The sequence below is a fragment of the Heterocephalus glaber genome, unplaced genomic scaffold (genome assembly GCF_053883595.1).
Source record: "Heterocephalus glaber isolate CG9 unplaced genomic scaffold, H.glaber_assembly_v1.0 deba00000331, whole genome shotgun sequence".
Taxonomy (NCBI): Eukaryota; Metazoa; Chordata; class Mammalia; order Rodentia; family Bathyergidae; genus Heterocephalus; species Heterocephalus glaber.
The window spans coordinates 31,817,799-31,834,523 of NW_028258142.1; the positions used below are offsets into that span (position 1 = coordinate 31,817,799).

A 16,725-nucleotide genomic window follows, 5' to 3' on the forward strand; every position below is an offset into this window, starting at 1 on the left:
CATGCGGTGCTTTCAGGGCTCCAGACTGAGATCCCTACAGCAAGGAGATGAAAGAATATTGGTGACTGTCTTAGAAGAGCTTATAGTCTAATTTGACAAGACAGATAATGACACACTTGCCAAGATTCTGCCAGTAAGAGGCCAAATATTAAGTAAGATGTCCACATGAAAGTCATGCACACTGTAAAATGCTCCATAAAAGCTCATGATGAAAATTCTTTTCCTGGTGTCCAGTGTAGTAGCTGATATGTAGTGGATGATGTCTACATGGATGGGTGGCTGGTGGAGCAAGTCCCAGTGCAGTGGTACAGTCAGCAATTACTGAGTCCTCTCAGGAATTTAGTGGTGTTGGCCTAGACTAAAGCTGGTATTCTACCTTTTCCATTGTGTGGATATTTATTAACTTCCTGTTGTTTATCTATGTTAGAGGTTATCAGAAGATGAAACTGGTTCTGTCTTTAGGGAGAGGAAGACCTGAGCTCTAGCTAGGACCAGCAGAGCTTATCATCTGTCTCCCTTCCACCCCCACACATTTTCCCTTAAAAAATGTTCTGAAGTTTGATGACTGGGACTCTGTAGCCTCATGAGGGCTTTGAAGCTCCCACATGGACCCAGTGGGAAAGGAAGGAATGTTGGAACTACAGACTTGAGTGCCCTGAAGCAGTTTCTGATGTTCATGTCTGTGTGAGCACATGTTAGGGTGGATGGGGCTGGCAGCAACGATGCTAGGAGAGAGACTGGGATGTGCCAAGGACCCATGGTGTGGTGGATGAGCCTTCAATACAGACCAAATCCCATCCCAGTCTGAGTCTCTAGGGCCTGGGTAGTATTGCTCCTGAGGTGTCTCACACCTAACAAGAAAGGCATAAAGTCTGTGCCTCCCCCACATACACACCCCAGTAAACATTCCATGGATTCTTAGGGCAGCCATACTCTGCCCAGTGTCAGGGACAGGAAAGATTAGGACTGTTTGCATTGACAAACCCCTGGTTTATATTGTTAAGATTCAAGAAAGATGACAAATGTTCCTTTGGCTTCCATTCCACTCAACACCCCTCCCCTCCTCAATGTTCTCAGAGTCCCATACCCCTGTCATGGGGAGGGGTGCAGGGGATCAAACCCAGAGCTTCCAGCAGGCTAAGCATGTGCTATATCTGCAGTCCCTTGTCATGGATTTTTACAGCACCCCCCACCATGTGCACAGTTTAGCTTAATGTAGTTATTTTGCATTTGCTGTGTCATTATTTGCTTTGCATTTGTCTTCCTACCTTCATCTTCCTGCCTTCCAAACTTTATGAGAGTAAGGATTGTCCATGTCACCAGCAGAGTCCAGGACTCAGTAGGCATTCGAGAAGTAGACAGTGGGCCGGGGATTTAGCTCAGTGGTTCCACCACCTGCCTTGCAAGCGCAAGGTTTCAAATTCGATCCCCAGTACCAAAAAAAAGAAAAGAAGAAGAAGAAGTACACAGCTGGATGATTGATTGTGGTACTCTAGGACTTGGGTGATGCAAATGAGAGTAACCATGGGTGAGAAAGTCAAATATTAATGCAGCTCAGTTGTAAGGCAGGAGAAGCAGGCCAAGGAATTCCTGGCACCTGCAGCTGAGTACAAGCAAGGCTGGTGCCTGTTTGGAAAGGCCAGTCTTGGGCCTATAAGTACTTTGTCTCTGATCTTACTTCTGATGATCTATACCTGGCCTCTGAGCACCCCCAGATGTGTTTCCCGGCACTGCTTTCAGTGTTGCTTCTTCTTCCAGACTCTTGACCCCTTGATCTAGTCCATCTTCCACATACTGGTGGCCCTACTGGTCCTCAGCAGGGTGCTTCGCATGAGTGTAAGCTCAAGAAATGTATCTTTAAATGGTTCTGCTGATAGCCTCTCTCAGATATTGTCTTGTTTTTCAGGTCCATGGCACGGCCTCCTATCGAAGAGGCTGTCTACCCATAAACAATGTGCCTTCTGCTCAGTAGTTTTTATTTTTAATTAAGGCCTGAGAATGTGTTCCATAATCACCAGAGTTACCTTGGAGATACAACAGCATCCAATTACTTGGACACCAGAGGCAGTTTGTTCCTTGAATTTGGCAATATAGGCCTGTAAAACTAATCTGCTACCTATAGTGCTGGCTATTTTTAATGGATTTAGCATCATTTAATTATATTTAAATGTAATTACACTCCCTTAAATCAGTTTCTGTTAGTTCCTTTAATCAGTGCTAAGAAGCAGGTGAACATGGAGCAAACCCCACTGCAGTGGCTGGAAATCTGTCCCTTGGTGGTTATCAGAGATCCCTAACTGTGTTCCCTCCTCTACCACACTCACAATATGAGGCACTGGGAAGGGGAGGGTACCTGGAAGCAGACCATCGTGTTTGCTGCTGGCAGGCCATTTAAATGTCAGGAAATCCATCTGCAGTGCTGTGCATAGCAATTAAGAATTTCTTGGAAATAGATCAGATGAACAAATTGGATACTTGCCACCTCTGAACTTACTGTCTGCCAGGCACTAAACTCCACCCCATATGGCTTTATGTTGGAAGGGGAGAAATGGGGGAAGTTGCAGAGTAAAAGGCTGCTGGCCAAGAAAAGTGACTTGGGCAACCCTTGCTGCTGAGTGTATATGAAAGATGAGTGCTTTCCACACCCAGCCAGCCCACACCAAGCTGCTCAGGTGTCATTGGGGAACCTCACTGAGCCTCATTTTCCTCATCTGAATGAGAAGAAGGTGGATAAGAATGGCATTTCTGAAGATGTTTTCCCAGGAACCCAATAGTTCTTTGGGTGAATAAGCTCTAGAAGTCCACTTTAAAATAATCTCTCTTGGTGCTTACTGGGTGATTAAATGCACCAGTGACGTTGCATTTAACCTGGTGTAAATAAAACCAATTAACACTCTTTGCAATTGTATTCTACAAATTGCTTTCAAAAAATATTGGCCTTGATGATTTGGAGAAGTTCTTTTGACTCTGAGATTCTGTTATTTTATATTTGTTTGTTTTGGAAAGATGGATTTTAGATACCCATAGGAGAAAAAATGGCCTGAGGATATGAGGTTAAGGGCAAAATGATAGCTATCTGTATTTTTATTGAAAAAGCCCTCATTTAAATTCTACAAGGTGGCTTCATCAGAAAATGAATCCCACAAGGAATGTAGGGCTATTAGGAGTAACACATGGTGTTCAAAAGGATTCCCTTTCAGCCTCAGAGTTAATAAGCCTTCCAGCAGGCCCAAGGCTGGGTTATCAGCTTTCCAAGGTAAACTTATATGGTGGTATGTCCTGTGTGGCCAGCAGGGGATATTGAAGAGACTTCTGTGGATTTCTGAAGATAAGACCTGTAGGAAGTTTGGTTATCCATTGGCTCAAAGGCCAGGTGATATGATTAGGTTTTTGGATAAACACAAGTGAAGGCTCAAATGTAGCTCCTAGAGGCAGCTGGATAGCTAGTTGGTGCATTGTATAGAAGGACCCCTGAATCCAGTGGATCCAGATAAACCATTGCACTGCTCTGGAGCTCAGCTTCTATGGAAAAAAGACAAACTGGAAGAATTCCTAATTCCAAATACATGCGAAACTATCAATAAAAGTATTTCCAGTGATTTCAGGTCAAAATCTGTTCTATATTTCCTCCATGTTTCCTAGCTTTCCAAGGTGATTAATTTTTCCTCCAACAGCAAGTGCATTAAGAATGTAAACAAAGTTCAGTTATGTGTGAGTTAGTATCACTGAGGCGAGTTGAAAGAGTGTGTGCTTGGAGGCAAAGGATGATGTGACATCAGCCCTGGGAGGGCTGTTGCCCATTGGGCTTTAGCCTGTTTCTTGCCCCAGCATATCTGAACACATTTGTTGGTATCATACAATTTGAAGGAGAAGGCTATAAAATCCTAGGATGATTCTCCATAACCTGCTCACCCAGAAGGCAGTCACTGCCCTGTCCATCCACATTGCTCTCCTGAAGTCTGGGAGTGGAGGCGGTGGCCAAATTCCTTGAAAGTTCCCTCCAGCCTTAGAAGCTGATGTTCATTTCAAGCATCCAGCTAAGTAGACCTGAGGCAGAGACACAGGAAGAGAACCACTTTCTGGGCTGTAGCTAAGCACTATGTGTGGACCTCTGCAGATGCTAGCTGCAGGTTCAGTGTGTGCCTGCTGCCTTCTGGCTTCTTACTCTGGATGGATTATCCATTTCTAAGCTGTCAGTTCTCATTCTGCTCTCTTCACTTAGTCAATCCCCTCCTACCTGTTAGCAGCAGCCTGGCAGTACAGGAGAAGGGATAGGAACATGGCAATGTTTTGTTTTTAAAATCTCTGATAATTTTAGTTATTAGTAGGTGTGATGATCAGTTTGAGCAACGCTAATCAGGCTCTCCACCTCGGTGTGTGTATGTGCATGTGTGTGTGTGTGCATGTTGTGTGTGTCCATTAGCTGGGGAGATGAAGTTCTAGAGTTCTGAGAAGTCTTGGGTTTGCTTATTTTCCCTCTGGACCAGAAAGAGAATGGGGTCAGGCGGCTTGTCTTCCATGCCCTTCCTGAACCTATCTTCACTCTTCCCCCAGCCCCAGGATGAACACCTGAGCAACTTCTGCCACCTGCTAGGAGTGGAGCACAGTCAAATGGAGCACTGGCTGTGCCATCGAAAGCTGGTCACTACCTCAGAGACCTATGTCAAGACCATGTCCCTGCAGCAGGTGGTCAACGCTCGCAATGCCCTTGCCAAGCATATCTATGCCCAGCTGTTCAGCTGGATTGTGGAACACATCAACAAGGCCCTGCACACCTCCCTCAAGCAGCACTCCTTCATCGGGGTCCTGGACATCTATGGGTAGGCTTGCTGCAGTCCTCCCAGCTTTCACTGCCCTTGCTGGTCAATATCATCTCCACGCAGGAGTTTAAGAGGCAGAAAGAGCCTTGAGAGCTTCCTAGTAGTTTTCAACCAGGAGAACTTACAATGTGTGCAGGCATTTTGGTTGTCATGATGGCTAACATAACTACTGGCCTGAGACCAGAGATGTTAGGTATCCTACAATGTAGAGGACAGACCTAAGGAAAAATTGGTCCTATAGTAGCACCAGTAATTTCCCCATTCAGAAACCTTGTAGGCAGAAACCCATTTTTAGTATGGGAAACTGAAGCCCAGAAAGGGAAATGACTTGCCTCGCATCATCCTGGAAGTTACCATCAGGTGTTATATCTCAGTTATGTTTTCAGCCATCCATCCAACCTCACTGACTATATCATCAGTCAAGGTGATGATTTTAATACTGTAATTTTTCCCTGTGATGTACAGATTTGTGTTGTGTGATCCTTCTTGAGGTTTCTCTGCCTTTCAGAATCCTAGGCTGATTGAAAGGACTATAATGTGTAAAAGTATATGTTTACCAGACCAAGACATGATAGAAAATGTACTTGACTAGCCACCAGGAGACTGCCATTTGTATCAGTGATGTCACCAGTACCTGAATAACTAAAAATCACAACCCCTTTCTGGTCTTCAGTTTTTATAGCTTCAAATGAAGTTTTGAGCCACAATCAGTCTGTGTTTCTTTCCACATACATTTAGAATTGTTTAAAGTCATATAAATAAGGTGGCAACTGCCTTATACTTCTTTTCTTACCAGTGTCCTGCCCTCTTTAAGCTAATAATAGATTAAATCCTCCTGAGTCTTTAAATCCTAGAAGCCATGGCTCTGTCTTAAAATAGAAACCAGACCCATAGAAGTGCAGTATTAGAAGAACGGTGGTGCTGTGGAGTAAAGCCCTGCTCAGTGGGCTGAAGCTCAGCTGGAACTTGCCTTGTGATGAGATTGCAATAAAGAAGAATCCCCTCTTGAAGCGGTCACTTCTAATGCAAAAACTAGCTCTCCTAATTATCTCTCTCTCATGCTGTTGCTCATCATTGGGTTTCACTTTGAACCATGGCCCATGCTATGGAGGAGAAAAAAAGGAAACATGATTTCTGGCTTTATATAAGCTAAGGAGCATGCTCAATTAAGTAATGCAAGAGGCATCGGAAGTAACTACCAGAAGGTCTATCTGAGGGTTTGGACATTTGTGGTATGTGAATTTGAAGGCCAAGGAGGGCATACTTGTCTGCACTATCAGGGAAAGTACAGGGAGTGAGAGTTGAACTGGATTCTTAAAGAAGAAAGGTAGAAAATGGGAAGTGAGGGCCAGGGATTTACCTCAGTGGTTCCACCGCCTGCCTTGCAGGCACAAGGTCCCGAGTTTGATCCCCAGTACCAAAAAAAGAAAGAAAATGGGAAGTGAGGGAAGATGAAAAGGTGCGAAAGAAACCTCATGGCTGATGAGAAGCCAACCGTGGAGAATCGCCCAGGAGAAGGAGGTGAAGGATGTGTTCTCTTAAGGGCTCTCTCATTCTCAGGGATTCAGCTGGATGAGTGGGACTCATTCTCAGGGTTTCAGCCTTTCTCCTTCTGGTCAGTAGAGCACTTGCTTTGTGCTCATCCCTTCCAGTTGCTCTTGTGAGAGCATGGGACAGTCTGTGCTCTCTGGGAACTCATTGCCTGATTGTCAAAAATGGATTCTATGTTATTCTTCCCTCTACCTTGAGTATTTTCAGGACATTGGATTTCCCACAATACTGACCTTTAGTGCTGCTTTCAGAAAGAAGACCCAGAGAAACCCAGGCTGCAGTATCTGACCTGATTCCATAATCTGACTGTACAAGAATCTTAATTTTACCGATGTTTTGGTTCAGAAAGATTAGTATGCAGACTTATGAATAGTATGTAAAAATATTAGGACTTCACTGTTATGTAAAACACCATGCCTCAGTTCTATTTATTTACATATTTTCTTAACAGTGCCTTCAATTGGAAAGGACTGTTGCTACCTTCTCAAAGGTCCCCAGTGACAGTCTGCTCATTGTTGGGAGGATTCTGGGAGTTGGGCTCCTGGCCTGCTGAGTCTGCACTGTCAGCTGGGCTCACACAAGCTGAGATTTTTTGCTTATATTTGCCGTTTAATTTTCCTAGTTGAATTTATTTTTGCCAAGGTCTTGTGATTGCCCAGAGGAGAGATGTAGAGACATAGATTGCAGGGAAATCTGGCCTGTGATTTGAAAGGTGTAGTTGTTGCTAGATGGTGACAATCAAGCAGATGCAGTCTCCTAGTTTTAGTGCCAGCTCCTGGCCTGTGTGTCTCTTTGTCTCTGAGCAGCCTATGGGTTCCTTTGAGAGCGTCTGACAGCAGCTTGCAGGGAGTACAGGTTGTGACACAGCCCACATGACAAGCTGGCACTGACCTGCCCACTGGGGAACTTTCCTACCTTAGTGTTGTTTCCCTCGAGGAATGCTATTTTTTAAAAAAATCCTTGTTCTCTCTAAGAAGAGAATTTGCTCTTTTTTAAACTATGTCATAAAGTGATTTATTCTCCTTGTGGAGGGAGTAATGCCAATGTGTATTCTTCTGCCTCAGTGCAGTACCAAGCTTATGCCCTATAGGCAGAGGAAAAGAGAACAAGTTAGGTATGAGCTTGGGGTCAGTGAACAATCTGGCTGTCTTTGGGCCCCTGGTGCTGAGAATGCCCTCGCAGACATTCCTTAAATACACACATGCATGGTTCCCAGCAGTCTGATCTACCAGAATGATCCTTCATACACGTGCCTGCTCCAGGCTCTCTTCTGGTCAGAGGCTGTGTAATGAACCCTCAGGAGATTAAAACCAAATCTTTGACCACCAGAAAGCAGGTGGCTTGAGTCTAGAGGTACTATTTCTGGTTGTCAGGTTAGTGACATCATTTCTTAATCTGGGAGAAAAATGAAGAACCTCTGGTAAAAACTTGAAATAAAATATGTGAACTATTTCCTGTCATTTCCCTTTTCCAGTTATGGTATCTCCTCTGTCTTACTCTTATGGACTCAGATACCTTCCAGATACCCACTGAATTTCTCTTGTTTTTTAAAGTGGCCATCCCCAGTTACCTGAAGTGAGCAGCACACTGGATAGCCCCACTGTCACCCAGCCTATTCACCTCCCTTCCCTTTCAGACTGACTCCCCTTGTTAGGCTCTGTTCACACCCATGCAAAGGGATTCTCTCTGAAGAGCATCTGATCCTCCTTGGAATCAGGGAACTCTCAGGCATTCTTTTTTATTTTTAGTTTTCTATTCACATCCCTGACCACCAACTGGAGAAGGAGACCACCACCTATCCATTTTCTCTCATTCTTTCTCATTTGTGAATGGGGTTCCTTTGGTGCCCAGAGAAGATGCCCTTAGGCTTACCTGCTAGCTTTGATTTTCTTATTCCTTGTCACATGTAATAAAAAAGGTGAGAATCCAGAGAAAAGAGGAGGAATGGTGGGATGTTTTTGAGTATAGTAAACCCCATTTATTAAACAGGAACAAATAAGCAGGTGTTTCCCTCATTAGGTTAGAAATGCGCAAAGCTAAGAAGTGAGGCTGGAATTCTTGTCACCCCACCACAAGTAGGCGCTAATTTGTTCCACTGAGATAACAGTCCCTGGATGAATTGCACCTATCCAGAGTATTACTGGCCCAGCAGTCAGGCTCATTATAAAGGCAGAAATGAAAAGGATTTTGTACTACAGATTAGCTGCCCTACATTTTCCATAAATATTTAAAATCTCACTAGCGTTAGGGCCCAGAGTGAATATACACACACAGAAATGAATAAGCAAACAGCGCACCAAGCTAGCAATATGCTGTACATCTCTGTGTGTCGTAATGTTCTGCCTGGTAGGTATTTGTTTGTTTGTTTTTTTGGTACAGGGGATCGAACTCAGGTCCTTGCGCTTATGCAGCAGACAACGAAACCACTGAGTTAAATCAGGTGCTGGTAGGCATTTTGTAGAGTAGAAAAGGTGATGAACTTCTAAAAAGTTAGCATGGGCTATAGACTGCCTCCACCAGGACTATGGTGACCCCCTTTCCTTCAGGCTCTCCTGCATGGTTCAGGACATCCAGTGTCCTGGTGTCCTTACATCCTTCATCTTGCTACCTTATCCCAGCTTCCAAAAAGTTGCAAAGCAAGCAATACCCAGAGCAATTTAGCCAACCCAAGCCAAGGTGTTCTCCTTAACTAAGGATCTGTGAAGCTGCCTGCAGGGTATTTCTTACCAGGCAGGAGATGAAATTAATAGAGGAGAGCCTGGTAGATTTTGGCTGGGGTTTCCTTTTCGTGTTGCATAAACCAGCATTTGCCTCTATGGACTTGATTAGTTGCAACCTTAATACTTTATTCCTCTTTCTTCCTTGAAGCAACAAGAAATAAATGCGTTCAAGTTAGAAAAAATACACATTTGTTTGCCTTTGGCTATGGCCATGCTATTCTTGCTGAAAACAGTTGCTTGAGAGACTTTTGGAGCAGTGCAGGTTATAGTAGAGTCATGCACTCACTGAGAAACATTGAGGGAGAAACTAGGGACAGCAAGTAGGGAATATGGAGCTGCAGGAACAGGAAATGGGATTTGTTGGAATTTTATATCTTTCTCAGACTTGTGTTACTTTCTTGTGTACTTCTTAATACAAAATTAGCATCCAGCTCAATTCAATGCTCTTTAATGATTTATTTTTTTAAAATACTTCTAAAATTTGTAATTAAAAAACCATAGCATTAACTACTTTATATAATTTGATACTGTTGTGTATGTATATTTCCACTGTTGTGAAAAATTTGCAGAACTATCTCATATTGCAATACTGAAACTCTCTATACCCACTAAGCCCAACATTCTTCATTTTTCTAGTCCCTTGGCAACCATCATTCTTATTTCTGAGTTGAATACATTAGATATCCCATATAAATGGAATTATCTAATATTTATTTTATTTTATTGTGACTGGCTTATTTCATTTTGCATAATGTCTTTCAGGTTCATCCATGTGATCAGATTTCTTTCTTTTTAAGGGTTTAATAATTAATGTTCCATTGTTTGTATTTACAACATTTACCCACAGATGAACATTTTGGTTTGCTCCCACCTTCAGCTGTTGTAATGCTATAATGAAAATGGTGTGCAAAACTCTCTTCAAGGTCCCTCCCTCGCCTCAGCTTTGCACTGAACTACATAACCAGCCCTTTTACATTTTTTTACACAGGGTCTTTTTAGGTTGTTCAGGCTGGTCTTGAGCTTGAGATCCTCCTGCCTTAAGGGTTTTGCTTTTAATTCTAGTAATTGGATTGCTGAATTATATAGTAATTTTTAAAAAGTATTTGTGAGGGGCCAGGGATTTAGCTCAGTGGTTGTGCCACCTGCGGCACAAGCGCAAGGACCTGAGTTCGATCCCCTGTACAAAAAAAAAATATATATATATATATTTGTGAGGAACATTTACACTGTTTTCCATAACAACTACACCATTTTACATTCATACCAATTCTGAACAAGGCTTCCAATTTCTGCACATCTTTGCTAACACTATTTTTTAAAGTAGCCATCATATTGGATGTAAGTGATATCTGAAGGGTTTTGATTTACCTTTCTCTAGTGAGTAATAATGTTGATTATCATTTCACATGCCTTTTAGCCATTTATAGATCTTCAGAGAAATGTCTATTCAAGTTCTTTTGCCCATTTTAAAATCAGGTTTTGTTGAGTATTGGGAGTTTTCTTCATATTCTAAATATTAACACCTTATTATAAATATGATTTACAAATATTTTTTCCTATTCCATAGATTAGACAAATCTATTGCCTTCATTATTTTAATAGAAGAGATTATTCTTTTTTTGGTTTGTCTTGTTTTCTTGGTCTCACTCTGAAAAATCAATTTATAGATAATTTTACAGACCCAATGTAGTTTTTCAGAGAGGTCTACCCAGCTTCTTCTAGACCAGTATGAAAAGGTTGTTATGAAGAATGAAGGGGGGGAAACTCAGTGATTACATTGACCCTCTATCCTCTGAACAGTGGTCTTGTCCTGGATGGCCCAGAACATCCCTGAACATGAGGTGGACATGCATGGCTGGCCCCCGTGTTCTCACACCTATCAGATCATTTGAAGTTATTGGATTCACCTTGGAATCTCCAGCCTCCCAAGAAAGCAATACAACTCCAAGTGCTCCAAAGCCAAATCCAACTTTCTAATGTTTCTCTAAGGCAAACAGTCCTTTGGAGTGTGGTCCTCCCACGTTTCTAAGGCTCAGGTGAAGTCCTGTTCTCTCTGTCCATGCCAGCACCCACCTCCATGACCTAACTCTCCTTTAAAAATCTAGAGCACATAAAGTTTATACCCCTTTGAGAGAGTTTTACATACCAACTTTTTATCATCTTCCCAGTAGCCCTTTGAGGCAGGAACTGTGACTTGCACTTCCTTGAAGCTCTCACAGATGTTGAGGCAGTTGGCTGATCCATTGGAAAGGATTACCATATAATGAACATTTTCCTGTCCCAAACTGTGGTTCCAGCCATGAAGGGGAGCAACAGTTGGGGAATATGCCAAACTGAAAGAGCTGAGGTCCTCAAGAAGAGTAAATGTTCTTTGCCTTGAGGATGAGCAGTGCCTTGGCCTGTGTTCTCTCTGAAGGGCAAATGGTGGATCAGGAGTGGGGGCATGGGGGTGGATCTAGGTTCAGAGAGAAACAAAAAAACAGAATTCAAGTCTTGCCATTTGAAGGACTTTAAGAACTTAGCAGCTCAATATTGCTTAGTAGAGAGGTCAGAACATTATCCTAGCATACCCCAAGATGGCCTTGTGAGATTTCATCAACCTCAGGATGGATATGGGCTTTGAAAGGATGTTTGGATCACTTGTCTGGCCCTGTTTAAGTGGCTCATCTGAAACAAATTTCCCCACATTATTTTTCCTGTATGACTCAATCCTTCCCTGGAAGCCCTCCTCTATATGAAACCCAAGGGTAGACTGCCCGAGAGTGATCTTTGTAGGCTGAGCTAGGAGATCCCCAACTGTCGCCCAGCTTTAAACCAGCACATTGGCTCCCTGCTCTCTCTCCAGCTTGTAGAGTGAGACATTAATGGAGTTGAATAATTAGCTCAGAATAACTGGTTGATGTCTTTTTATTGCCATTTCACTCTGCAACAGTTGCTGCCTTATTTTTAGAGGCATTTGTAGTCCCTACTACACCCTGAAATTGGAGTAGAATGAGAAAGAAATTGTATACTTTTCAACTGGTATTTTGAAGATAGGCAGAAATTGAAGTGAGGCTGACCATTGTACCACCAGGAGTGCTGATACCATGTCTCGGCCTTATTCTGTTCTGACCTTCCTCCCACCGAAGGGTTTTGTTCTGAATATTCTCAGCCTTGATTTTATAGGAGAAGTCCATTTCTCTCTAGTATATAAATTTCCTTTTGACATTTTAATACTGTGGACTATAAATTGACCCATTGTGTTTATTTTTAAAAGTCATCTCTGTTGATGGGAAGAATTACGACAAATATAATTCCATTGTGAAAGAGAAGTGGTGCTATCTCCCTGACTGTGGCTTGCTGAGGTTAGTCATTTTCTAAGCTACCCGAGCCCCTCATTCATCCCTGCCCCTTGGCATTACAGTAATTATATTAGATGGCAGAGGAATTGTTACTAGATAATATCTTAGAAATAGGGAAATTATGAGCTAATTTCAGCCATCTCAAATTAATGAAAATGTTCTTTCTGAAGTGCTACTAATGTAAACCTTTAAAAAAATGACAAGTGAGAGATATTTAAATCCTCTATCTGCAGAGCTCAGTGTGAGCTCTGCCAGCACACCCAGTTGCTATTATCTAGCCAATTGCTAGGGTGGATTTTTTTGTCTTCCTTCCAGGTTTTATTAAATTTTATCTGGGCTTGGCTGTTAATAGCAGCTTCTCTGCAGAGTTGAGGGAATGTGATTCTAAATGATATAACTCGGTCTATAGGACTGTCAGTCTGGACTGGGAGGTCTTCACTCCAGGGTAATGACTGGCACACACAGCACCTTTCTTCTTCCTGGCTTGGCTTGCACATGGATGCCTTCCTTTATCCTAGCATGGATTGCGTCTATGATCTTGTTTTATTAACCTAGAATTACTCCTCCCACATGGCCATGGCCAAAGGCTGTATTTTAATATGGTTGTCTCCAAGCAGTTGACTCCTTTGATCTCAAGATTTCCTACTTTCCTGTGTCTTACAGCTTGGTGGGGAAGTGGATATTGGAGAAACCTGATGTTTTGCACGCACTGATCCAGCCCTGTCTGATGCATCCATTTCTGCTGGACCCTCTGTACAGTGTGCTGCTACCCTACCACCACCATACCCAACCCTCTCCAGGGCAGGGCAAATATTTCTGAGAGTGGTACTTAGGAAGGGCAGTATTTGGAAGGGCTTGCATGACACTTTATATAAACTGAACATTTAGCCATTTATATTGGTGAGTAGGAAGGAGTGGAGACAAAGATGATGGAAAAGGCTGGATGAAGCCTTGTCCCTAGCCCCAGATCCCCTTGTGGTGGTGCCACTGCCTCTCCCGCTCCCCGCGATTGGGACATATCCCCTTCTGGGAACTTACCTTCTTGTCCATAGCCCTTTCAACCCCTTCCATCTTTTCTTCATTTTTTTAATGAGAATTTATACCACTCTAAATTAAGACTGTGGTCTCAGAAATCAAACTTTGGTTTTGAATATTGTCCTTCTGCCTACTGACCTTCTAACTTTGGGCAGGTTATTTAATCTCCTCATACCTCAGTTTTCTTCACTTGATCTTAGCCAAAAGGCCAAGGAGCAATTACCTCAGTTTTCTTAACTGTAGGATGAGACTAATATATAATAGACCTCCACTCTTAGTGATTGTGGGCATTAAATGAAAACTCATAAAACACTTGGACCTTAGCTGTCTGTGGATGGTTTTGAACAGGGCCACTAGTGGCACTCATCCTATTGTGAACAAGAAAAACATACCTCTCCCTTTCTAATTTCTGCCCCCATTCTCCCCACCACACACAGCTTGATGCCACTGTTGAGTGTGCAAGGTAAATCCCACTCATTCCTAGTTAAAGCTGCCAATGCTTATAATGTTGCCAGCTTGGTGAATGATACGATATCCACCCATTACCTGAGTCTCATCTGCACAGCCTTCTGGTCATTTGAAGTCCTCTCATCCCCACTGTCCTTAATGTCTTGAGAATTTTTCTGTTACTTGTTCAATCTTGGCCTAAATCAGGCCTTGACTAGATACTGTCTGGCAAAATTTACCAAGAATCACAGACAATTCACAAAGTACAGATTACTAGTACATAGAGAAGTGTTGAACTCTATTAAGGATCAAAGAAATTAAAGTCCAAAGACATTTTTACATACCAAATAACCAAAGATTTTTAAAAAGTTAATGTACACTATTTACCAGAGCTTTGATACAGTATTCTCAGTTGGCGGGAGGATAGATTGACCTGAATAGATCAGAAGAGAAATTTTCAAAGTAATGAAAACATTCTCTACCTAGAAAATGTTCTTTTTTGCAACTGTATTTCTATGTACCTTCTACTCTGTATGCTGCTTGTCAAAAATGCATTGAAGTATACTAAAATTGGTGCATCTTACTTGTAAACTCTAAAGATGATTAAAACACTGTTGACTAGTGTTAGGAGAATAAGGCTCTTTCATACATTGGGTGGTAAGAGTGAGGTAATAACTTAGTTCTATCTTTCTGGAAGTTAATTCTTTTTAAGAAATAGTACTCTTGGATGTGAGAATTCTCCTAGGACAGCACCCTTACAAAATAATCATGAATTTGAAGATGTACTGTATATGCTATTATCAGTTTTGATAGCAGTTAACACTGGAAAAAGTGTCCTTCAGTTAAGGATTGATTAAACTGTGATAATCTGTATGAGCCCACTGCCCCTTCATGAGATTCCTTTGTGTGAATTGGGATAAGGTATCCCAGGCTTCTGAGGGGGCAGCTGAACTTCAGTACTACCTGTCCCCTTTACCTTTTCCTGTGTACCTCTGTGCATTCCAGGTCTCTGACCACAGCCCTGATCTATACTTTAGTTGGCAAGGCAGACATTAATATCTAAATCCCTTTGAAGAACAGTGTGGGCAATTGTTTGTAATGGAAAGTTAAATGAAAAAAAAGTAAAGTTGTACAGATAATTGTAATTTTTTTCAAAAATTTTAAATCTCCCAGAGAGACCTACTGAGATGTAATTGGTGGTTGACATGAGACAATCACAGCTGACCTTTCCTTCTGTGCTATCCCTAAATTTTCTCACTAGTAATTCTTTCTCTAGTTATGAAAATAGCTATGTTTTATTTTGCTAATTTACTGAAGCTCTGCAGTGCTGACCTGCAACACTGGTCTGTGAGCACAGGAGCAGAGCAGAGGACTTGAGTGCTTGTGTTAAGGCCAGAGCTGGCCAAGAGTTGAGGCGAGGGTAGCTTTGTGATTCCCAGTGATTCCTTCCATCAAAGGAGGTATCTCTTACCTTTGTCTTTGCCTCTTTCCCTTTTCAGGTTCGAGACCTTTGAGGTAAACAGCTTCGAGCAATTTTGTATCAACTTTGCGAATGAAAAGCTCCAGCAACAGTTCAACTCGGTATGTCATGTTTATGCCCCTGAGAATGGGGGAGGCCTCACACTTTTCTGGAGTAGATGCCTAGCCCGGGGCCACCTCCCTTCCACTTGAGGTCAGTGGGCTGCAGCTTTGCCCTGACCTTCCCTGCATTTCCTCATGGTGTCCCCAGCTTTCAGAACTGGCTCTTCACTGCTGGTGAGGTCATATGATGCTGGCAGCTGTGTTGAAAAGGTAAACAATCTCCTTTGATTCCCACGCATCTAAGCCTGGGCTCTCAAGGTTTTTAAACAATGCAGGCCAGGTGGGGAGCTCCTTGTGATTGGTTTGGCGATGGCAACACAAATGATTATTAAAATGGGCCGCTGTACCACTGCTCCCAGCACAGAGGTACGGGCTTCGGGGCTGCCATACCACTGCTCCCAGCCCAGAGGAAGGGTCTTACAGACCGCCATACCACTGCTCCCAGCACAAAGGAGAGGGGCCAACAGCACACACACCCTACCCCTCCCCCCATCAAAATGAGAAGACAAAGAAGCAAGTCTTACAACCAGACTTCCAGATCACCTACAGCCACCCTAAAGGGAAATGAGATGGAACACTCTGATACTCAACCACCTGGACTCCCTGAACTGGCAACAAAAGAGGATCTGGAAAAAATGAAATCAGAAATAATTTCTCAGATAAAAGCAGGAATTGTGCTCATAGTATAAGACATGATTAATAAATCTGGAGAGGAGCTCAGGACCATGATGGAATCCCAAAATAGGAAACAAATGGAATCCATAAAACAGATACAAACAGATTTCCAGGATTTAAAATGCCATTGAAAGTCTACACAGCAGAATGAGCCAATGGGCAGACAGAATTTCAGATAAAGAAGATAAGATTGCCATTACTGACCAGGAAAAGAAAAACTGCGTCAAAATTGTAAGGGACCACGAGAAATCAATCCAGCAGCTGCTAGATGATGCAAAGAAGAATAACATAAGACTGATTGGAGTCAACAAAGAAACAGGAGAGAGTGCAGATGACATTAAAAAATGTTCACAGAAGTAATGGCAGAAAACTTCCCAAGCAGAGGAAAAGAACTTGAAATACAGATAAGTGAGGCATATAGGACTCCAACTAGCCTTGATCAAAACAGATCTACACATAGGCATATAATTGTTAAGATTCCAGAAACACAACAGAAGAACAAAATTCTCCAAGCAGTCAGAGAAAAGAAACAAATCACATACAAAGGAAAGCCCA

The 16,725-nt window shown here is 42.5% G+C and overlaps 1 protein-coding gene across 5 annotated transcripts in view; it reads left to right on the forward strand.

Moving 5' to 3' along the window:
- Myo5b (myosin VB) overlaps positions 1 to 16,725 on the forward strand; it is a 385,932-nt gene that overhangs the window by 230,982 nt on the left and 138,225 nt on the right. For all 5 annotated transcript variants that reach the window (XM_013075970.3, XM_087192987.1, XM_087192980.1 and 2 more), the window contains 2 exons: positions 4,555 to 4,820; positions 15,414 to 15,495. In XM_013075970.3, coding sequence (XP_012931424.1) covers positions 4,555 to 4,820; positions 15,414 to 15,495 — 348 coding nt within the window. The remainder of the gene's footprint in view (positions 1 to 4,554; positions 4,821 to 15,413; positions 15,496 to 16,725) is intronic.